Genomic DNA, 24,535 nt, shown 5'->3' on the forward strand with positions numbered 1-24,535 from the left:
TCATACGCCTGTAGGAGGCCGAAGCTAGGTCAAGTACTACGGCAAGTGCTATGGAGTCTGAAGAGGTGTGTATTCAGACTGCGGCGGAAGATTGGGAGCGAATCTGCAGTTCTGATTGCAATGGGAAGTGCATTCCATAGTTTTGGAGTCAGAAGGGAGAAGAGTTTGGGACGTGTGGAGCATTGTCCCGGAGTTTTAGGGAGGCTACTTCCAGCTTCCCTGCGTCGGCTGATCTGAGGGTTTGTAGGGTGCGTAAATCAAACATTTCTACTAAATACGAGCAGATTTTGGTGGCGATAGCTGCCTTGAAATACTATGGGGGTAGCCCCACACACACAAAGGTAAGAATCACAGCAAAATAAATAGAATAAAGCTGCAAATCAAACTCAAATATTGCACACCACATTAAAGCACTGCAGCAATCACTGCAACTCTATTTCTGAGCAGTAGCCTTAATTTAAGTTCCCTTTTTGGATGCTCTAGTAGTCTACGGTCTAGTCTATAGCAATGGTGAGGATTCTAAATGTAATACCATTAAGTAAATAAAACTTAGCAGCATAAACAATACTAAAAACAGATTAAAAAAACAGCAGCTGCACTGGGCATTCACTTCTAGTCATTTTTACTAGTTGACTAGTTGCCTAGTTTACTAGTCGTTTTTTTTTGGGGAAATAAATATTTGTACATTATAGTGACTATAACTATAATCTACCTGATCGTCAGGCCTACAAAATCGGGAAAAAAATAAAAAATAAACTTTTTTTTCTTTTCTTATCAACTAGTCAACTAGTACCAACAAGGTCGACTAGTGGATTTACTAGTCGACTAGTAAACTACTCGACTAGTTGCTTAATGCCCTCAGTGCTGCACACTGTACAGTCACAACAAGAAATATACAATTAATAGGCCTATTTAATAACCTCAATGTTTACGGACGTCACGTGGCGCTTCCATCACCTGATGTCAAAACACAAATCGCAAGCCGAGTGTAAAGTAATTGATAACCTATATTCAATAGTTCACAATATATTCAATATTTCACATACCCCGTTAACAAGCACTCCGGGGAAATGGAAACCCAGGGTGTTGAAACCCTTTCTTGGTCGTAGTGTTGTGCCTGTACAATAAACACATCACCATTTAGTAAACAATCGTCATTCTTTTCCATTCATTCAAAATATTTGTGCCATAATTGTAGCGCGAGGCAAGCCTGTTTATTGTGGTCCAACTTGCACTTCTATCAAAGACATAAGGATGAATGTAAAATGTAGGCCAGTGGTGGATAAAGTAGTCAAATTATTTAAGTAAAAGTATCAATACTGTAATGCAGAACTACTCCGTTACAAGTAAAAGTACCAAAAGTACTCATTATGCAGAATGTCTCAAGTTTTCAAATGCACACAAATATTTTGAAAATCTCACAATTGTAGATCATTGTGAGCTTGTAGATCTGCCATTTTCAAAAGGTCGAAATATATATACTAGGGCTGAAATGGTTAATGCATGCTTTGTAATAATCAAAATCTACAAAGTCGCTAAAGTCTTCAAGTAGAAGTAAAAGTATTGGAAAAACTCAAGTACAAATACCTCAAAAATGTACTTAAGTAAATGTACTTAGCTACTTTCCATCACTGCCTAGGTCTACATTTTACATTAAAATGCCAGCAGAAAACAGTACAAACATGGGCTTACCGTGACGCTGCGCACAGACAACACAGACACAACCAGCCGTGGCCCGCGTTAATGAGGAAGTGCGGAGGAAGGACCCAGGCAGTCTCACCAAACGGCCAGTCTGAGGAAGTGCGGAGGAAGGACCCAGGCAGTCTCACCAAACGGCCAGTCTAACTCAGGGGGAGGTTTTTGTTTTTCCCTTTCAATTTAAATTCCAAAAAGTTAAATTAACTCCCTTCACAAATTACATCCTGCACATCATTCTACATTCATTCAAACTCCTAACTCTGACTGGGCAGGGAGTCTGAGAGATAATAGGTGAGGTTATTGCTCAGAGTCTACTGATCATTGCATCCTGGTGTGAAAGAAGATATTTCTAAAGAAAATAAAGGTTATGTATAGCCCATTACATTTATTAATAACAGTTTTATGGCTTTCATTAGTACTACTACAACTGCGTAACCTGCAACTGGTAACAACTGAACCATTGTAGAAACAAACAAGACCCGACACACTGGCCTTTTGAGAAACGATTGTTTATTTACAGTTTTTCTTTTCTTTCTTTCCCCCCATCTCGAACAACAATACAAATTATTTCCAGAGTGAGAAGAAGCTCGACAGATGGAGAATTAATTTGGAGCATGTTGAAGAGCAGCTGGAGATGAGAACCCACTGTCTGTTACAGAGCCAATGTTCCAGTGTTGGCAGCAGAGAGGGGGAGTCCTGGGAGGAACATGTACAGCGAAACACCGTCCGCTGTCACCTCCACCATGGCTTCTCTACATCTCTCTCTCTCCTCCCTCCGCTCAGTGACTCTCTCCTTTCTTCCCGACAACCTAGATGTGAAGAGAAAGATCATGCAGATGTGAATTAGGCGTGCAACAGTGAACTATGATGGATAGGGATGTCCCGAGCGCGTTTTTTTTGCTCCCGATCCAATTCCAATCATTTGATTTTGAGAAATACCGATACCGATCTTTCCCGATCCGATCTTTATATATTTATATAACACTTATGCCATATCACAATAGCAAATATCCTAATGTATGTCACTCTAGTGTAGTCTGTCGTGTTGCCTTTCAATTATTGAAAGTCAAAATGTGACTATACTTTTATTAGAATGACAATGTCATTGTGGGTTTTTTCTTTCTTTCTATAAAAGCATGGAATCATAGCAAAAACTAGAAAAAGTGCCCTCCTGGGCACAGGTCTCCACCAGGAGGATAGGAGTGTGTGATGTTTTGAAAAATGTTTAGGAGTAATATAAACATGTTTATTTGGGGTTGTGTGTGTGTGTGTGTGTGTGTGTGTGTGTGTGTGTGTGTGACGCGACTTGGCCTGTTGTAGCGCCACCATGAGGCTGATTTGAAAACTGTCAAGTGGCATTTCTTCCTCAGCCTAGTAGTGGGAATAGGCATGCACAGTTTCACCGCAATCGGACGCTGCGTTGAGGAGTTGTGGCGATTTGTACAAAACGGGCTACTCCTGAAAACTTTAGAAGCCAATCAGGATGGATAATTATGAGAAATCAAACAAATCACATGATCACATGACTATGGAGAGCATGTGTACCGATTTGCGTGAAATTTGGATGAAATCTGAAGGAGTAATATTAGAAAATGTGTTTTACATATGTAGGCCTCATGGTGGCGCTATAAAGAGAAGATGTGAAAAATTCCAGGCAAAGGTTTTTCCTTGGCCTCTAGGGAGTGTGCATACATGGTTTTACACAGATCGGTGCAGTTATAGGTAAGAGGCTGAGTTGAAAATATTCAAGTGGCATTTCTTCCTCGGCCTAGTGGGAATGTGCGTGCAAGATTTCACGGAAATCACACGATGTGTTCATGATTTGCAGCATTTTGTTTGAAACGGAGCACTCCTGCGAACTTTGGAAGCCAATCGTAGCCAATCAGGATGGAGTCTGAAAAATCTGAAAGACCCGTTTCGTTGAATGGCTCTAGAGAGACTGTGTACCAATTTGCGTAATGTTTGGACAAAATCTGTAGGTGTACTGTCAAAACATTTGTTTTGCACAAAGCGGCCTCCTGGTGGCGCTATAACAGGCCAATGTGAAAACTTTGGAGCAGAGGTTCAGCTCTGGCATCCAGGGAGTGTGTGTGCGTATGAGTATGGCTGCGATCAAGCCAACGGTGCCAGAGATTAGCTGTTCACAGACGGACGGACACACGGACGGACGGACGGACACACGGACGGACGGAGTGCAAAACATACTCTCTCCCCATGCCTTCGGCCTGGTGCAGACAATAATGATGTATTGGTTCATTAGAGTGAATACAGTTCTACAGCTTATAGGACTGAAGTCAAGTTAAAACTCTTAAAGAGTCTCTCTCATTCAGAGAGAGTACTACAGACACCTATGTTAAAACTCTTAAAGAGTCTCTCTCATTCAGAGAGAGTACTACAGACACCTATGTTAAAACTCTTAAAGAGTCTCTCTCATTCAGAGAGAGTACTACAGACACCTATGTTAAAACTCTTAAAGAGTCTCTCTCATTCAGAGAGAGTACTACAGACACCTATGTTAAAACTCTTAAAGAGTCTCTCTCATTCAGAGAGAGTACTACAGACACCTATGTTAAAACTCTTAAAGAGTCTCTCTCATTCAGAGAGAGTACTACAGACACCTATGTTAAAACTCTTAAAGAGTCTCTCTCATTCAGAGAGAGTACTACAGACACCTATGTTAAAACTCTTAAAGAGTCTCTCATTCAGAGAGAGTACTACAGACACCTATGTTAAAACTCTTAAAGAGTCTCTCTCATTCAGAGAGAGTACTACAGACACCTATGTTAAAACTCTTAAAGAGTCTCTCTCATTCAGAGAGAGTACTACAGACACCTATGTTAAAACTCTTAAAGAGTCTCTCTCATTCAGAGAGAGTACTACAGACACCTATGCCATCATGCATAGCGGGGGTTGCATTTTCTTTATCGTTTGTCGTCATCATAGGTGTCTTTCACGCCTCCGAGTGTATTACAGTTTTTCACGATTGTTAACACATAAAAATCTAACATTTGGCACAATTTGCACAACCTTCACTTCATGTACCTAATCACTCGACACAATTTGCACTACATCACACTCCCTTATCTGCATTAGACTCTGACTTTCCTTCTCTACACTCTGATGTCAATTATACATTACCCTTGATGTCAATTATACATTATCTTGTTGTCCAAACACTACACACAATGTTTGGTTGTTGCACACACTTATCACGTAAAATCTCAAAGCATCAACCTACAACACACAAGAACTATTCAAATCTCTAAACATTCAGGTCTGGTGAGCAATTTGTTGGTAACACGTCAGGTGTTACCAACAAATTGCTCACATAGATGACCCACAGTGAATCGACTACATTGTCATCTGAGACAAATGAGCTTCCACTCAAGTGCGTGAGTGGTTCCAGGACCACCCACATTTTTCCGTTCTATACCTTCCACCTTATTCTCCTTTTGTGAATCCTATTGAGGACGAGGAGTTCTGTTCAGCTTGGAGGTAGAAGGTATATGAACGGAACCCACAGAGCCGGGTCACACTGCTCCAGGCCATGGAGGCGGCTTGTGGCGACGTGAGTCACCTGTCAGGGCTTTACAGTATGCACAACTCAAGGCGATTCTTCCAACGCTGCTTGGACAGGGAGAACATTGCCTGTGATGTGGAGGCCCTCTGGCCAAGACAGGAACCGGGGGCATGATGCCTATACTGTAAATTACAGTATTGTTTGGGAAGGGGGCCCTTTTGAGCAGTTTGAGCAGGTTTGAGCATGTACAGTAATGTAAAGAAAATAATGCTGTATATTTGTGTGCCGTTTTATGTTTGACTATGAAAAAGTAAGCCTACACCGAGTCATTTTACAAAAGGAGAAATAGCTCATTCTCCATAGTCAGTCATTCATTTGTGTTCCATTTCTATGATTGTGTTTTCAATGTTGCACTTCATTGTACTGTGAATGCTTGGGAGTGTGTGGAAAATATGGCTGTGTGAACCAAATGAAAACACGAGTTCCATTTTGGGAACAGTTAAGAGATTTAACCCATTTTGACCTGAGATCAGATTCTAAAAATGTCTTCTACATCCTGACAGTTTTCTGAAAAAGCTATGTTTCTATGTCAGTGGTTCTTCGATTTTTCAAAAATAGCAGACCTACAAGCTCGTAGCGCGCCACTCGGTGGGTTAAGTCAGAATCAGGGTTTAGAATTTTGTGTGTTAGGTTTTTAGTTTTGTGTGTGCAGTTTTGAGAATGCCGTTAGCTTGTGAAAAACGTGGGTTAACAATCGTGAAACACTGTAACATACTCTACCAGTCAAATTGATTTAAAAAAATAAATAAAAAGTTTTGATAATAATTGTAGCTAATTGTAACAGTTCTAGTGCCGCTAATTGTTTGATCCAGTGTTCCGCCGCTGCATAATACGCTATTCCCGCTATTTGTTTAATGCGTTTAATTCTCTGTTTTAAAATAATTAAAAAGAAACAGCGCATTTATCCGGGACCTGATGACGAGGCCGTCGCGTTATGATGACGAAACCGGAAATCAAGTCATCATCTGGGCTGCTAGGGCTTCTGGGAAATTGAGCCCAATGCAAGTGGACGGGGGGTTTGTTTGGACTACAACTTGCTCTGCACTGTGGTTTCGTTTCGCATTGTCATGGCCGCTGGTGCGTCTGATCATAACAAGACGACGGACCATTTTTTACCGGATTTTTGTGGTTGAAAGCTGCAAATACTTCAGCGTATGCTCCAAAGGTAATAAAACAATGTCGGCAGCGTTGGATATTTGATTAAAATGCGGGGAACACGGGGTATGGCGTCAAAGTGTTAATATCAAGACAAGGGGTTCAATAAAAGAAATGACAAAGGTTAAGACACCTACCCGTTTGAAGTCGTTCATATTGGTGGCCTGTACAGGAGTCCCTATGAACGTCAGGTACTTTATTTTTGTCGTCTCTTCATCACCCTGGTTGGATTTCACAAACATCTGAGGAGACAGAAAATAAACATACTGCTATGGTGAAAACTACATTACAGTGAAGACTTTTTTATGGAGAATTGAAATCTCTCTGTACGTCTAGAACTGACCCCAGACCAGCAAGGGGAATGTGTAGTTAGTAGTGGGTATGTGCGAATGCTGAAGTGGGTACTTTTCTACCACTAGATGGCAACGTTAGACCATGGCACCACCAAAGTCAAGTCTTATTTATCAACGGAGTGTATATTCTGCCATAATCAACTAAAGATATAATAGTGAACGAAAACCTGAACTATGAATTAAATTATAAATAGCTACGTGTTGTCCGTTTCCAGTCTACCTACGTTGTGTAATAACACCAATCACATCGATTGGAATAAGTTTGGCCGTGCACAACCCTGGCAAAATAAAGGAGTCCTGCATCTCCTCCTGTCCTGTCACGGGTGGTCCATGACACCACGTTTATGACAAGATACTAGCCTGGCTGCAGTGGCTGTCAATTATATGACATTTATGGAGTGACTGATTATTTGCGTAGCCCTAAACATTAATGGAGGCTGGTGTGTGTGGTGGGCTGGTTAACCCATTTAGGCCTGACCTCAAAATTTTAAAAAATCTTCTAAATTCTGACAGTTTTCTGAAAGATGTTTCTGTATCAGTGGTGCTCAATGTTTCATGTCAAGAACCCCAAAAATTATATATAATTGGCCACTGACCCCCATCTGAAAATATGTCGTTCCAGGAACCCCTCAGAAGCAAAGATTTGAGTTAAAAACGTTGGCTCTGAAAGAATATATATTCAAAGATTTGTGCCATTTTCATGATTTTTCAAAAATAGCAGACCTACAAGCTCGTAGCGCGCCACTCGGTGGCATATGTTTAACTCGTATATGTTTATTACATTGATGCAGAGCCATATATGATATAATGGAGTTCCTGAACAAGCCTCCCTCCTCGCCTACAAAGCGCTGCTCATCAGCGATGGTGAATGTAAAACCATGATGTAAATAAAATGCCTTGTGATAGGCGGGGCAGCAGCGTTTATGTAGCCTAATGTATTATAAAATATATAACCATCCCGTGGCACGCTCTGCCTGCATGCTCTGTGCTGCCTGTCTGTCACCTTGATGGATGCGTTAGTAGAAAGCAGGCAGCGAGCGACGTCCACAACTACGTTGTGTTCTGGAAGCGCCACCCCGATAGGGTTGCGTGAAGGGGGAGATACCCATGGAGCTACCTGGTTCTTCTTCTTCTTGTACGTGGGTGACTGGTCTATTTGGCAGCCCGTTACCGCCACCTAGCGACATTATAGCGTTTTCATAAAGTGTGCGTTCTCGTGTAAAGGGTCACTCAAAAATGAGAACACAATGGGACTTTGCCGTTTTATCTGGAGATGGTCGCCGTCTAAAAGAGGCCAGTCACCCACGCCTCCATATATGGTCACGCCTCGTGACATCACACCTCCATATATGGTCACGACCCGTGACATCACACCTCCATATATGGTCATGTTTCGTGACACGTCACCATATATGGCCATCTCCATATACATATCACAACACTGATCTCATCTAACCCTTAGATCTCCATACATGGAGCTGACCTGTTCTGATATTCCATATGTTGATCCTTCCCACCCGTCCTTCCTGTTCTGACATTCCAATTATGTTGATCTGACCTCATCAAACCCTGTACACTCAAGACACACTCCATATGGCCAGTACAAAATTAATTCCATATGTTGATCTGACCCCCCATGCTGGCGCTCGCCCAGCAGTCTGCCGTCACCCGGGCGGACCTCGCCCTTTCGCTTCTCGCCCTCAGGGTGTCTTACCGGTTTGTTGGTGTTGAGTCATGAAAGAAGTGTATGGGAGCGAGTTCACCATTTGGCTTGGTCAGTGTGGTGGTCCTTTAAACACATGTTAGCTGCCCAGGACAAGTCTCGCACAGTTTGTTACTGGGGAATGCCCAGTACGACCCGGACCCGCTAAATGAAAACAGCACTGCGCTCAAGGCAGTCCTTACCGTGACACTCTGTACATTCTGGAACTTGACGTAGCGCAGTGGAATGAGACCGTCATCTTTAAGGTCGTCCTCTGACAGGTCCAGAGCTTGTGTGGCCTCGCTTCGCTCAGCATCGTCAAAGTCCATCGACCGAGGAAGGTTGATGAAAATCTTGACTATCTTAGGAGCCTGAGCTGGGGACAGAGAGAGAGAGAGAGACACAGAGGGAAGAGAAATAATTTGTTATTGCATCCACTATCCAATTCAGATAAGAATGCTAACCTTGGTTAACGTCAACAATGAATGCCTGGATGATATCTTGCTTATCTCTTTTATTTATACTATTTGATCATAGTTGTGCAGCTCTGGAGCAGTATTCAACTTACCAAGGTCTGGTGATTGCAGTTTCATAGAGAAGAGTTTTACAGGCTGGTTGAAGGCGATGGTTATCAGCAACTAGAACAGACAAAGTGGGACAATATTAAACATGTGGTTCAGTCCCAACATACAAGTGCAGTGGGTCAGGACACCATCTCTGGAGTCACACCTGTTAACACCCTCACATCCTCAGGTCAAACACCCCCACAAATTTCCATCTCTCTCCATCAACTACTGCACTATCCAAGACCTGTAAAGCCTATACGGGCAGTTCAGAATCCTGTCCACCAGTGACGACATCGTTAACTAGGCAGATTTTGTAAAACAAGATTTTTAGAAAACAATATTTAGATTTGTATTATCGTGAGAACGATGGCTTCCATTATCGCATTGCAACTTTTCAGGAATGGAAGAAAGCCTGCAGTTTCTATTAGTTTGGATACCCCATTGATGATGTCACTGGTGGAAGAGGTTTCTGAACTGCCCAACGGGCCTCCCATGAGACACTGATCGAGTAGAAAGAAATTGTGGCATTTTATCGTGAACATTAGTGAGGTCCAATTATATGAACGTAGGTTGAAAAGTGGTGAAGTGGCCCTTTAAAACAAGTTAAAATACGAAGGGGAGTGTCTGTACTGTAGCCTCTACACATGGCCACTGCTGTGTAGACTAGTGAATACTGTAGCAACATTAAAAGTATTGAAAGTAGTAATTACACTGGTATTATCACTGTAGTAAGAGTTTGAGCCTGCACTGTAGCAGTTACAGCAGTACTACCGGTATTTAGCAGCTGTAGTACTTACTTGTTCATCGCAGTCAGATTCCAGATACGAGGATTCTTTGTTTAAACAGTTATCAAAACCACCGTCGTCACTCTCATTGAGACACTCACAGCCAGTTTTGTTGACAAAAGGCATCAGGTCCATCTGAAAGAAACCAGATTAGAAACAAACTCAGTGTTTTTCTGCTATTTTATGGAAGATAGATATGGAAGTTGCAGGTATCGGAATAGGGAAGGGGGGGAAAACAATCACACCATAATGTGAAGTGAGCAGTGGCTTTGGGTGGTTGTAATGACCCCTCCTTCCTGGCCTGCGTGCGTTAGCTAGCTAGCTGCGCAACAGTGACACTTAAGATCACCCAGCGGTATTGCCGTACTCAAGGGACATACATACATACATACATACATACATACATACACAGTGATGTAAATAGGTTTTCAACGTAATGAGTCCCGGGATGCAGGGGTGGTCTTTTAGATGAGTCCCAGGGACATTTGATGAGTCCCACTTCAGCGACGTTTAAGAGTCATATTTTGCCATTTTTACAAATTGCAGCATTTAACTCCCATTTCATCTTATATGGTTATAATGTGGTTATATTCATGTAGAAAACGAAGAAGAAAATATTATTATAACTAAAGCTAGCAAAATAAATTAGAATTTAAAAAAATGCTCTACATTCATACTACATACATATTTCATATGATTTTGGCTATATGAAATCTATAATAATTCTGCCAGTTTTAACTGTTAATAATGTTGTTTTTATGACACATTACACAATACATACAAAATAAAAATGAATGCTACAATGCTGTGCACAGCAGCACACATCATCATCATTAGCAGATGATGTTAGATTTAGAAAATAGGGTTGATAATATGTTTTGTTGCCCTGCAGTTGGCTTTGGCACTTCTTTTTTTGGGGGGGTGGGGGGGGCATGTTAATGTGTGGTGGCACCGGTCCACAACGTACAACATACAACAGTGTCGGCGTTTGTTACAGTACATGTGTGTTTCCCATTCAATCGGGTCTACTCTGTTTGTCATGCTCAAAAATGTTCGCCTGTCTTTCTGTCGGAGGCAGTGCCGTGTAGATGAGAGAGTTGCGACAACCCCGTTCACTGTTTATTCACGGAGCTTCATGAGTCACTGAACGGTATGTTGTCGTCACTCTCTCTCTCTCTAAACGGCTCTGGTCTCCAGGCTGCGCTCCGCTCAGCGCTCGTCTCTGAGCAAGATGGCGGCGCCCGTCAGACTGTGTTGTTGTTAACTTACAAACTAGTGGTTCTACAACGAGTCCTACGTGGATTTTATCGTTTATAACGTAGGATGAGGTCGCATGCGGCCATGCTAAATGATCGTGTCCGTAGATTATTTGTTTTACCGCATTTTTTTCCCGCGATTTTTTTCCCCACGTGGATTATTATTACTGTACGCTGAGTACAGTAGTGCATCCCGTGGACGCAGAGGTTTTTTTGAAGTGCGGCCCAAAACTATAAAGTGCGTTTTGGGACGCAAAACGCACCCTATTTACATCACTGCATACATACATACATACATACATACATACATACATACATACATACATACATACATACATACATACATACATACATACATACATACATACATACATACATACATACATACATACATGGGGACACACAAAGCCTGTCATTGGAGACTGTGCCACCGCTCAAAAATGGTATCCACTTTTTTTGGCCTAAAAACAAGCTAAACAACATGACCAACAGTCAGTGATGCCAGGCTGAAAACTTGAAACGGTTAACTCACGTATCCCTTTGGAATGTCAGAGTCCTCGTTGTTCCCTGGGTCGTTCTCCACGTGCTGTTTGATCTTCTCCTCCAGTCCCGCGGCATCGGCCCCCTGGTACTGATCCACACGGACCCTGTTCCGGAAGAACAGGAAGGTGGGCGTGGCTGAGATGTTGTTGGCTGCTGCTGTTGCCTTGGAGATGAGGAGAAGATATGTTGTGATTCAAATGCAGGATGTAATGAACTAGCTAACTAACTAGCTGAACAATCATGGCACCAGCTGTGGTTCCCATTCATGTCTGACTCTGAACCATTGATGTCCAAACGCTTATTACACCATACCAGACACCAATTGTCAACCACAATGTCTCACACAATTACAACTGCAGTGCAGCATTTGCCAGATACCATTATCCAGTGTGACTTATTAACTGCAATGTTGGAGAAAGTGCCATGAACATGTGTTATCACATCGAACCATCTAAATGACACTATAAATGAGAAACATAGCTGTCATCACAAATGTGATGGTCAGCACATTTGGCTATGGCCATTTTTAGCCCAAGAAGTGTTTTTCTGTGCAAAACGAATGCTTGGAATGGATTCAGAATCATGACACCCCCCTAGTTTGACATGTCACATGCTACATAAAGCATAATTACATTTTGAAAATTTTGAATTCAGAAACGGGTCTCATGGTCGCAGCTTATGTATTTCCTGTAGGCGGAGCCGACATAGCTGCGGGGGTAAACCTGCACCTCTTTCTGTTTTATGAACACAAGGCTGCTGTACTTTATACCTCATACTTTAAATGCTTAGTATGAGGTATAAAGTACAGCAGCCTAGTGTTCATAAAACAGAAGAGATTGGGTAAGACTGACGTTATGTATCTTTCAGGACCTTTCACTGCTTCTTCTCAACCATTACTCTATGGCTCTGGTCTCAGCCACCGCGGTGGATATTTCAGTTTTTTTTATTTCCCACTTTAAACCAGCCTGTCGGCTGCCGGACTATAGAAGAGAAAACCAGCAGTACTGTACTAGAGGCAGGGTTGGGAAGGTTACTTTTAGTAAAAAAGTAATCCCCTACAGTTACAAGTTACTTGCTATAAATTATAGTCAGTAACGTAATCTGAGTACCACCTCAGAAAATATTTGGCTCTCAAGTACCACCATTATGATTCATGTTAAAATGTAGTCCTATTCGGCTAGGCACAGGTTTGCACAAAAGGCAAATTAATTCCTAATCATTATAATAATAATTCCTAATCATTATAATAAATATACAAATATAAATAATATATGTATACAGCCAAATTAAGACATGCTGTACAAATTGGTATAGGCCTATTGAGAAAAAAAAATAAAGAAGAAAAATGGCACTTTAACAACTATGTTCTCCCATGACAGAGTGCAGACACAGACAGACAGGCAGGCAGGCAGGCAGAGCTGGCAGACAGACAGGCAGGCAGAGCTGGCAGACAGACAGGCAGACAGACAGAGACACGCGCGCACACACACAGGCTTGCTAGCGCAATTGTTATATGCGCGATTGAGTGAACCAGTTTGACTTCGCAATGCGATCCACAGCTGCAATTAATCGCGGACTGATTCAGTTTGCATCTAGAAATCAACGCTAAGCTTTGGATGTATGTCGTTTGAAATGATCTTGATACCACCACCACACTGGTCAACACAGAAGCCGTTGAGGGTTGATTTCACCCGGCCTATAAGATTATATCCATGGAGTTATGGTTATGTCCGCATCATATAGTGAGCAATGCATAGCCTACTGGTGTGCCATTTGAACAGTGGACCGACGTGAGCGTGCTGCTCGTGTGCCCAGTGTGCAGTGCATGCTGCATGGGCAGCAGCAGCGACACAGCGCACTGATGATCATTTATCATGCATAATCGACTGATTATTTTATTGTTTGGTGTTTTAACTTATTTGAAGCCCTAAGATTGATGAGGGGAAAGGGAGAATGTAACCAAGCCTGTAACCCCCGTTAATCCAGATTACACATTTTAAAATGTACTCTGAGACGTTACAGTTACCGGTTTTTTGTACTCTGATTACGCAACGGCGTTACATGTAATCCGTTACTTCCCAACCCTGACTAGAGGTGTCTGTTATGTGATGCATAATACTCACTACACATTACATTATGACAGTGTGGTAGACAAGGAGTATAGGGGGTGAATGCATTTGTTATATAAATACCAACAACCGAAGCAACATTTATTCATATTCTGATCATGAGCAACACTTACCTGGCAAACATGGACATCTACTTCAAGAAAAACAACTTGCGGATACTTGTTGCTCAACATGTTGAATGCCGGGGCTATTCTGACACAAGGTCGACACCTGAGGAAAGAGTGTGTCACGGTCATTAACCTGATCACGTTTGGCATCCACAAAACACTGTTCATTCTCACAATACACTGTTCATTCTTATTACTACTAGACGGTAGACGGAATTGATTCTCACTAGACTAGACATTGTTCATTTTATCTAAGCACAGTTCATTCACACTTGACACTCTAACCCCGAGTTGCATATGCTGATGTCTCACACCGAAAATAGAATATCTACAAGCTCACAACCTATAGATTGGCTATTTTCAGTGAAGACAACAATGCACAACCATGGATAAACAGTGCTGCCAGCTATCTGTACCATACCATGGCAGGTTACAAAGGCTAAAGTGACAGCCTGAGTGCATTTCATTACCCACAAATGGGTGGAACTCACAATGACACAATTAAAAGTTGTATATGCCTACAGATTCCAGACGCCCTGTCTAGTGATTAATTGTGGACTTGTTTGTTATCATGCTGTTTTTGGTATCATACAACATACCTAGTAGTAGACACTATATTTTCACTATGTACCAGGCAATTAGCCTAACCGCCACGTTTGACTGTAGTTGGCATTGGCAATTTTACCTACGCCACCACCAGCCACTTATAACCTGACATCACCGAAAAGTCTCGTTCAATTTGATCCATCTCTCAGGATGTAAAATTATAAGTTGCTGACGAATGATGGTGTCCAGTGAATGTAACATCACTACAGTCACTGGACAAACAATCTGATCTCCTTTAGAGATAATAACATCATAACATAACATTTATGTATCTCCCCAAGTTGGCAAACGATCCCAGAAAAGCAAAGCAAAGCCAACGAAACGAGCAAGTTATTGCTAAGTCATGGCAAGCAAAGGTTGCTTCCGCCGGCTAACGTTGGCGTGCTAAACTTGGCACGTAGAAAAACACTTGAAAAGGACAAAACGTGCAAAGTTAACTAACTCACATACTACAGAGTCATTGTCTGAGCCACGCTGTTAACATGTACTACACGTCCTGTTGTTGTTGCTAGCATTTAGCTGCTAATTATCACATTGTCACCAGCCGGCTAGCCTGCTCACGATTTGGTTACAATGAACCGGGTTTATGCTAAGCTAAGCTAAGGCTAGCGGCGGGGCCTGGCAGAGAGAGAGTGTGTGGCGGTTCGGCCGGGTCTTCTTACCCGGCCATGGTGAACTTGACTACGGCGAGCCTGGAGCCAGAGGCCGCCAGCTCCGGCTGGAAGTCCGCGTCCGTCCCAATGACCTTCACCCCGACCATGGTCCACTTCGCAGCTATATGTACCAGAGATGTTTATGTTTATGGGTGTCGTTTTGTTTATTACAACGTCTGTTTCACTTCAGTCTGTGTCTACTCCTCTCTGACTGTGTGTAGTAGCAGCAGCCTAGCTGGCGGGTTTGTGTCTGTTACTGACGTCATCCACGCCGGACCAATCACGTATCCTGTAGGGCGTGGTCTGAGGTTGTTTTGTTGTTTTGCATGTCCGGTCTTGAGATAACCAGCGGATACGGAATCGGTTTGCGTGAGTGCGTATGTGTGTGCGGGTGGAATTGACCGGATACAGTTTATTAGTAGGCGGCTTTTCATCCGGCGACCGGATGAAAAGCCTGGTTAGGCATAAAGGTAATTATTTTGCCGTTGACATGGACATTCAGGCATCACACAGGTCATTTTCCTATGGTCATTTTACAGTAAAATCTATCTTCAATATTAATTATGAGAAGAATTTGGTTTTGGCCATTTGGTTACATTTGTAGGCTACACTCAATGCAGAGAATGGATTGAAGCAATTTTCACAGCAGATGTTTTGACAGGTAAACACATAGAAGGCAGGGCATTCCACAGGTAGCCTACTATGGAAAGCCATTTTCCATTAGCCATTTTGACGTTTAGACTCTCGTAGAGAGATTCGTCAGAATCGAAAAAAAACCTCTACGAGAGTCTAAATGTTTGGGCTATGCGAACACCATTATTGGGTGGTCATTCCAGGAGTCAGGAGACCTTGCCCAGCTTGCGCGCAGCGTCGGCGACCCGGGTCCGATCCTGGAACCTCAGGAACCTGGCGATGATGGTCCTCCCAGCCGTGGGTCTGCCGTCTCCAGCTCCATCTCCATTACGCACGGGCCCCACCCTGTGCGCTCGTTGGAATTCCAAGGGCATGGGGAAGTCAACTTTCAGGATAGTTGGAACTTGTAAGAACATGACACAGGAACTTAATGGCATCTCCACGTTCACAGTCCGGTGGGAACCCGACGAAAGCTGTCGAGTTTCAACTGAAGGGCTTCTACTTCAGCCGCCGCAGCCATGGGCATAGCGCGCGCATTTCGTCAACCGCTGTCTCCAAAAAAAATCAACGCGGCTCTCCACCTGTGTTATGCGGTTGGCGATGTCTGCTACTTTGCTATCAGTAGCTCTTGTCGTCACTCCAATAGCATCCAGCTTCTTGTCGTGGGCGTCTGACTTTGCCAGAATTAGTGCCGTAAGTTTAGCAAACTCCTTGCCCACTTCACCAGACACCGGTGTTGTATCTCTGCTGTCGTGGTCTTCTCTGGGCGGTGTAGGTGGGTCGCCTTCAAGCTCCACCAGCACACGTGGTGCACTGCACAGTGTCTCAAAATGTGGAACGCCCTACCAACAGTCATTAAGACATGCGAATCCCTTGACTCCTTCAAAACCGCTCTCAAAGGGCACCTACGGATGGCTGCAATTCGAAACTGGCCCCCGTAAAATCTGAATCCCCCCCACCGCCCCCCCTTTTTTCCCCTCACTGTATATGTTTCTTTTCCCTTTTTTACCTCCATTATGATGAATTCCTGTACTGTTCTTTGTCTATATAGAAGTGTCTATTTGTACGTCTCTAAATGTTTTGATGAATTGAACATGGTGGACCCTGTTGTAAACAAGTGTAATGCTTAATTGGGTCGTCCACTCACAGTTAACAGCCTTTGTATTGAGTTTGTGCTTGAAATGTACTGTAATTCTGCAAACTGTTAATAACATTTTCAATCAATCAATCAATCTTTAGACAATAGGCTACCAGTTTCTGGTATTTTTCGACATCACTACTCCTTAATATTCACTTTCTGCCAAAAAAGTCTGCTCAGTTTAAGTTCTTTACTATGCTGTGAAAATTGCTTCAATCCATTCTCTGCAGTGAGTGTATAGCCTACAACTTTAACCAAATCTATCTTCAATATTAACTATGAGAAGAATGACAAATTATTTGTAACTAACCCAGGGCTATTTGGTTACATTTGTAGGCTACACTCACTGCAGAGAATGGATTGAAGCAATTTTCACAGCAGATGTTTTGACAGGTAAACGCATCATTCCACAGGTAGCCTACTATGGAAAGCCTAGTGACACAAGTTTACACTTTATGTACTTAAACTGTATTACTTGTAGCTGCTAAATGTTTACTCGTACACTTGACATATCTTATCTTTTCACTGCATTTATTTGTGACAAATACCGTACATCTTCTATCTCGATCTATAAATAAATTTGACTTTTAACTTAAGTGATACCAGAAACAGCTAAGAGTCGGAATAGCAGATACAGTCTCTCCCCATCAGTCCCAAGAGATGCCGGAACGACAGAGGAAAAGCCAAACCAAAGACTATAAATGGGACCCAATAATGTCTCCTTGCTTGACACTCCATATCTAGGGCAAATACAAGCAAATACAACGCAAGGACAACACAAGGCGCGCCGCCGTCGCGTATTGTTTAGCTAAACGGCCCTAAACGAGGTCCCGTTCATTCTCTATGGTAGTGAATTTTCACTACGGGCGCAGTACCGCTTCTGGCCACAGAGTGGGTGTGGATGGGCTGGCTGTGGCGCTGTCCTAATCTCACTGCCGATGTAATATACGTCTGGCCACAGAGTGGGTGTGGATGGGCTGGCTGTGGCGCTGTTCTGAATGTCCCTGCCAAATGCCTCTGTTCTTCTTCTCTCGAGTTATGTTTATCCTCTCGTCTCGTTGTATTTTTTCCTTACTCATCATCATCATCACCTTTGTGTTACTTTATCACAGCGAACAATCACATCAAGGTCTGTGAAATATTTTGTAATGAATAGCTGACTCTCTCGCGATTTTGGCGTTTACGTTTTATATATTTTTGGACGAGATTAATGCTGGACTCATATATGTCTCTCTGCCTGTTTAATGTTTACGTCATATACATGAAGTCCCGAGCAGCAGCAGAAACTGACAGGTCGGTACAATGCATTGTCTCGACCACAGAAACGCCGATAAAGACGTGTAACATAATGTGTATACATTGACAGATTTTTTATTTTGCACGTCTTTGACAAAGGAAGGGATGCTAATCGAATTAGCGTGTTAGCATCATCGTAACGTAAACAGACGTTGTATGGCTCAATGGGGCACGAACAGGTGCACTCTCTGACTTGTCAAAGGAAACGTTTTAATGCTTATATGTCTTGGTGATTTGGTGAATGTAGTGGATTCGTTTTTAGATCGATCAGGGATCTGTTAATAAGAGTACTGTGCTGAGCTGTTACTGTACATGGGGCTGAACTCGTGCAACCAGCAGACAAAATAATAACTCACTGTATCAGTGTTTACTCCTTAGACCCTACACAAGACCCGATGTTATATTTCATGATTTAACATTTATTTGACTGAGTTTAATGGTCTGATTTGTTGAAAATAGCTGATCAACAAGCTCGTAGATCGCCTAGTTTCAAATAGGCTTTATAGTGGCTTTAGCTGATGTTGATGCTATTTACAAAATCTGGGGGTCCCCGGACCCCTCGCTGTGCTATTGGAGGCTATATTGTTATTATAGGTCAGTCAGTAAACACTGAAGTTGGTGCTTTCATTTAAGTACATTGATTCACAATACCAGAATGCACTTTTAATTATAATACATGAAGCAGACAGCCCTGTGATTACATCGTTAGCATTACACTGCAACCACACTGTGGTTAATATGTTTTATTCACAATGCAAAGTTATTGTACTCCTATCATGGTGTCATCAATAATTCACATGCAAGTAAAGGCATGGTGTTGCAAAGCAAAAAAAGCACTGGTAGAGTACTATCCGAGCTTCTGCTGGATATAGGGTTCGAAGCCCTACAGCGCTGTGACCTGCTGACTGCCTCACCTTAGTCCTCTTTGTATGTTTACATTAAATATGAAATGCACTATTTCACTAGAGTGTAAAGACGCTGTGTTCAGATGACCACACTTGAAACCCAAATATATTGTCTACCATACAACAGTAATACAACATAATTTGTGTGATATAGCAATACAATTTTAATTGTCATATCAATATGTATAACACCCAGACAGCTAATGCAGTGTTTTCCAAACTGTGGGTCTCTCACTCAACAGTAAACAAGCCAACATACAGTTTAAGTGTACACTTGAGTTTTGGTGTTTAGTAAGAGTCATGACTGTACTTTTCAAGGTGTATAGCTTGCTGCAAGTCGTCTTCCCCCGTAAGCAAAGATTGGAGTTTAAAACGTTCGCTCTGAAAGAATATATATTCTAATATTTGCGCCACATTTTCAAGATTTTCCAAACATAGCAGATCTACAAGCTCGTAGTGCAGCACTGCGCTATGAGCTTGTAGATCTGCTATTTTTCAATAGCTAAAGTATAACATAATCCTTAAAACACCAGTCCCTGTGCCCCTTTGCCACACAGGCTCAGGAACTGCTTCACACAACACCAGCTGACACCTCCAAGGCTTCCTGGGTGATGGCGAGATGGAGGGATCAGTGCAAGGCAGCAGAACATCCAGGCTTCACCACTACATCAAGGATCCCACAGATGTTCCTGGCCAGCCAGCACCTGCCCTGCATGGAGTGGACAACCCTCAATCGTCTGAGGACAGGTGTGACGTTTCAGTACAGCAATGCAGAAGTGGGGTCTGACAGATGTGTAGCCTGTATAGTACACACACTGCCCACGCTTGATGAGTTGAATACATAGAACCAGAATGGAAACAAGGCCTGTGTTATCCTTTTAGCATTATCTGTATCTCTGTACTTCTTTGCAAGCTGTTATTAAAGTATTCAATCAATAAATCAAACAAACCATTAGAAGAATCCATTCTGTATCTCTACTCAGCCGACACGTTTTGTGATTTGATGCATGAGTTATAGGGACAATGCAGAACTTTCTAATCAAACTAACCGGTCATTTAAAAAACAATATGCTTTCCCTGCCTGTTTTAGGTGTTTTAGTTAACGAGTGAGTGAGCGGCAGACCTTGGCGACGCAGTGCAGGCGTTGGGCGCTGCCTTCATGGACGCACAGGTCAAAGTCTCCTTCTGGAGGCGAGGAGGAGGGCTGCCACATCACCTCACAGTCCAACTGTCTGTCTTTGATGAATTGAACATGGTGGACCCTGTTGTAAACAAGTGTAATGCTTAATTGGGTCGTCCACTCACAGTTAACAGCCTTTGTATTGAGTTTGTGCTTGAAATGTACTGTAATTCTGCAAACTGTTAATACAATTTTCAATCAATCAATCAAACGCCTCTACTGTGCCTGAGGAACACACACACGCATGCACACACGCACTCACACACATACAAGTGTTGATAAAAACAAATGACTAAAACTTTTTTCATAGAGAGAGAATGCACTCTGAAAAGAATGGAATGGAAGCACCTTAAGGAATACAAATCATTGTGTGTACACTGTTTATACCCCTACACTGCTTACAGCAAATTACATCTGTATAAAGAAATTCTGTTACATAAACAGAGCAATACATTCAATACGTTTTATTTTTAGGATGGGATTTCAACTGCTGCTAGCCGATACATTTGCACTATATATTGTATCCCACAGTTTTTTGATATTTTATCTATTTTCTAATACTATTTATCTTTATCTTTGTATGTATATAAGAGTTGTGTAATTTCACAGAGTTCAACAGAAATGTTTTGTTGCTAATACAAAATAATAATAAAACTTTATTTGTATAGCACCTTTCATGACATGAAATGCAGCTCAAAGTGCTTTACACAAAAAAGAAAGAACGGCAGGGCATAAACAATACAGTGAGGACATGAATAACATTTTTTTTAAAAAGACAAATAAATCAATTAAAAGCAAGGGTGTAGAAGTGGGTCTTGAGCTGAGCTTTAAAAATGTCTACAGAGGCTGCCTTCCATTTGCTGTGCTATGATTTATAACAGCCACTAGATGGCAATGATGATGAGTACTACTGCTATCTACCAATGGTTCCCAAACTTTTTCATGTCAAGGACCCCCAAATTGACACTAATTAGCCCGCAGACCCCCATTTGAAAACATATGCCAGGGACCCCCCATAAGAGATATTCTTTCCTTTTTTCCCCGGCTATAGCAGTGATTCTCAACCCGTTTCATTTCAAGGACCCCCCCAGTTTGACATGCATTAGTCTACGGACCCCCATTTCTGGTATTTCTATCTCTGGGTCCCCCAATTTATGTTTTTAAATCAATGTTAATTTAACTATGAGTGTACAAATGGAACCATTTGGTTCCATTTGTACACTCTGAGTTACAGAACCATAACGGTCCATTTGGTTACTAACTATCATTTAGCTGCATGGGGACCCCCTGGAACTCCCTCAAGGACCCCTGAGGGTCCCCGGACCCAACTTGGTCATCTAGATGGAAAGAATTATCCAAATTCATCAATTCAATCATAACTACTGACAATGTAAATTTACAGCAGTATAGAAAATCAAGGGCAGAGAAATAAGTCACAGACACAGTGGTACAATTACAACTCAACATATTTTATTATTATTTTACATCCAGGTATGCAATTACCAGGCAGTTAACTGGTCAATAACTAACTTTAACTATGGATCTATCTTCCATGAGGGGGAATCGAACTCCAGTCTCCAAATCCCTACAAAGAAAAGTGAAAAATTCTGATTGGGTGAAAAAGATGGCAAAACTGCCTGGCAACAAAGGCAAGCCTTCGTTTCATTGGCTGTCCGGCTGTGCCGACTATACACGACCGGCCGGCGCGTGCATCCAGTGTGCTAAGTCACTGATCTACTTGCTACCTGCCACAATGCAGTCTGATGTTCCCTTTGAGTACAACATTGATACAAAAATAAAATACAAAAAATAAAATAACAGGAGATTTGTCTATTGTTTCTTTTGCTGTTGTTTATCTCTAGACGTTCGAATGTTTATGAACCACAATGGAAACAAGTCTCTGGCTCTTCTGTCATTATCTATTCAGCCTTTTAAGAAGAGCATGCACAGTGGATCACTGGGTACAGAGCCTGCCTGGGAATCAGGAGGCTGCAGTTTCAAGTCCTGGCTCTGACATAGTGTTCCAAAATCATGAAAATATGACATAATATATTATGCCGTCCCAAACCATGGACTATAGCAGGGGTTCTCAACGTTTTTGGCCGGGGACCCCCGGAAATGCTTTGGCAATGTCTCGGGACCCCCGCCCCGCCCCCTCCCGACCCCCAATATAAATTGACTGCTACAATAACCTTAAACCATTTTGGGCGGGAACCCCTTTTGGTGTTTTAAGCATTGTTATAATTTAGCTTTTGAAAAATAGCAGATCTACAAGCTCATAGCGCGCCACCGCGCTACGAGCTTGTAGGTCTGCTATTTTTGAAAAATCGTGAAAATAAAAAATTAAAAAACCTTTTTTTTTTTTTTTTGGAACATTTTTGGGGACCCCCTAAAATAATTTGGCGACCCCCCGAGGGGTCGCGACCCACGGGTTGAGAACCCCTGGACTATAGTATGTCGTTTTTCTTTTTTCTTTTTTCAAATCCTCCAAAATCACGAAAAACAACATGCTATAGTATGCCGTCCGAAACCATGAACTATAGTATGTCGTTTTTCATGATTTTCATCTTTTTTTCAAATAGTCCAAAATCACGAAAAACGACATGCTATAGTATTCCATCCGAAAATAATTATAACTTTGGCATGCTACTAGTCCTACATACTTACACCTAGAATCCCCATTCAAACCTATTTAGGTTCATCTTACGGTGGACATGTTTGCCTGAAAAGGAATCTTTGAAATGTTTCATAGTTTTAGAAATATAGTGCTTTAAATGTGAGAATTTATAATTTATAATGGCGGATAGTGGCACGTCAAAAATCACTTTCACCTAGAAACTCCATTCACACGTTTTATAATCCAGTTTACTGTGGAGACACATGCTGGAACTTTTTACTTTTAAATGTTTTGTAGTTTCTGAGTTATTTAACTTAAACGCCCAATGCATTCTCAATGGCAATAGCACAAACTTTTGCCATTGACCCCATTATACATTTCTCAAATTTGAAAGCACTATATTTCTAAAACTATGAAACATTTCAAAGATTCCTTTTAAGGCAATGAGAATGCATTGGGTGTTTAAGTTAAATAACTCAGAAACTACAAAACAAGTGTGGCCAAGTGGAAAATAGCATGTTCCAGAAGAAACCACTAGATGGCACTAAACCCCTATGGGTCTTCCCAGGGCCAGGTGTACCAGAGAGGAAGTTGTAGTAGAGGAAGCAGGAAGTGAATCATCTTCCATTTTACTGCCACTGTCCATGATTGTGGAGAGTTGTTTATATTCTAAAACATGATTGTGTTCACATGCAACAGTAGTGAGCAGAGGAGTGTTGTACAGCTTCATGCTGCAAGCATTTGCTGAAGGAGGTTGATGAAACCTGTGTTTCATGTGCTGTGAGATGCACCAAAGAGTTCATGTAAAGAGGTATCACTACAGTTATTTGTGCACCTTAAATAGGACAGAGTATTGTTGTTAGCAAAGACAAGCTGCTCTTTTTGTTTTGTTTTGTTACCTTTGTTGTCTTTTATCAACACCAACCTTAAATTGGAAACTCTAAAAAATAACTTAAAACTGTTCTCATTTGCTGAAGGACAGTCTGATAATAAACAACCCCAAATGCAGTATTGTGTCCGGTGTCATCCATATCACCAGGTCACATTTTGGTACCAGGAGTGGGGTTATCATTTTTTTAGGGTTTTTTTAATAGATTAGACAGACTTGTGAAGTGCATAAATAACTGTAGTGGTATCGGGCGGCCCGGTGCTGGAGAGGATCTGAGTAGGTGACGCCAGCCTGGGATTCCTGTGGAGAGCCAGTGACCGTACCGCTGAGATCCACACGCCACTGAGGACGTGGAGGGAGAAGATCATCGTAGGAGAAGGAGACGCAGTCATCAACCAACCCAAATCTGCAGCGCTGCAAGTGACTGAGTGAGTCAAGTCTGCACCGAGACATTTCACCATGTCAGCCAGGAAGAGGAGACGAGACAGGAGGAGACAGGAGGAGATGGGAGAAGGAGACGGCAACGAGGGAGGAGACAACGTCAACGGAGGAGGCCAGGAAGAAGAGATCACTCCTGTTGAGCAGTTGCAAACCCAGCTTTCTGAACTGAGTAAGAAACATGATACCGCCATGGAAGCAATTGCCACTTTAACTGCCTCAAACAGGTCATATGTTTATGTGCCTAGAGAGCGCCATATTGAGCCCTTTAGCGGCGACCCAGACAAAGATGGTCGCTCAGTGGAG

General features: G+C 42.2%; 2 protein-coding genes across 2 annotated transcripts in view; one reads left to right on the plus strand and one right to left on the minus strand.

Moving 5' to 3' along the window:
- Positions 1-2,191: 2,191 nt before the first annotated feature.
- txnl1 (thioredoxin-like 1) lies at positions 2,192-15,392 on the minus strand. Its single transcript, XM_079524232.1, has 8 exons — positions 15,143-15,392; positions 13,881-13,977; positions 11,628-11,801; positions 9,852-9,974; positions 9,057-9,126; positions 8,692-8,864; positions 6,571-6,675; positions 2,192-2,507 (listed from the first exon to the last, which is right to left on the minus strand). The coding sequence occupies exons 1-8, from the start codon at positions 15,238-15,240 to the stop codon at positions 2,478-2,480; spliced, it is 870 nt and encodes a 289-aa protein (XP_079380358.1). The 5' UTR covers positions 15,241-15,392; the 3' UTR covers positions 2,192-2,477.
- Positions 15,393-24,250: 8,858 nt separating this feature from the next.
- Positions 24,251-24,535, plus strand: part of LOC306939365 (uncharacterized protein) — a gene marked incomplete at its 5' end in the record, with an annotated part of 61,323 nt that continues 61,038 nt past the window's right edge. Inside the window, one exon of the mRNA XM_079523952.1 lies at positions 24,251-24,401. Coding sequence (XP_079380078.1) covers positions 24,251-24,401 — 151 coding nt within the window. The remainder of the gene's footprint in view (positions 24,402-24,535) is intronic.

The sequence above is a fragment of the Electrona antarctica genome (assembly GCF_951216825.1).
Source record: "Electrona antarctica genome assembly, chromosome: 16".
Classification (NCBI taxonomy): domain Eukaryota; kingdom Metazoa; phylum Chordata; class Actinopteri; order Myctophiformes; family Myctophidae; genus Electrona; species Electrona antarctica.

What these genes read in the sequence shown, in the direction of transcription:
- txnl1 (XM_079524232.1), bottom strand. Translation starts at nt 15,240, where the DNA reads ATGGTCGGGGTGAAGGTCATTGGGACGGACGCGGACTTCCAGCCGGAG. An exon ending in TAGATGTCCATGTTTGCCAG is followed by an intron (nt 11,802 to 13,880) that starts GTAAGTGTTGCT and finishes CTCATCTCCAAG; the next exon opens with GCAACAGCAGCAGCCAACAA. An exon ending in ATATGAACGACTTCAAACGG is followed by an intron (nt 2,508 to 6,570) that starts GTAGGTGTCTTA and finishes CTTCACATCTAG; the next exon opens with GTTGTCGGGAAGAAAGGAGA.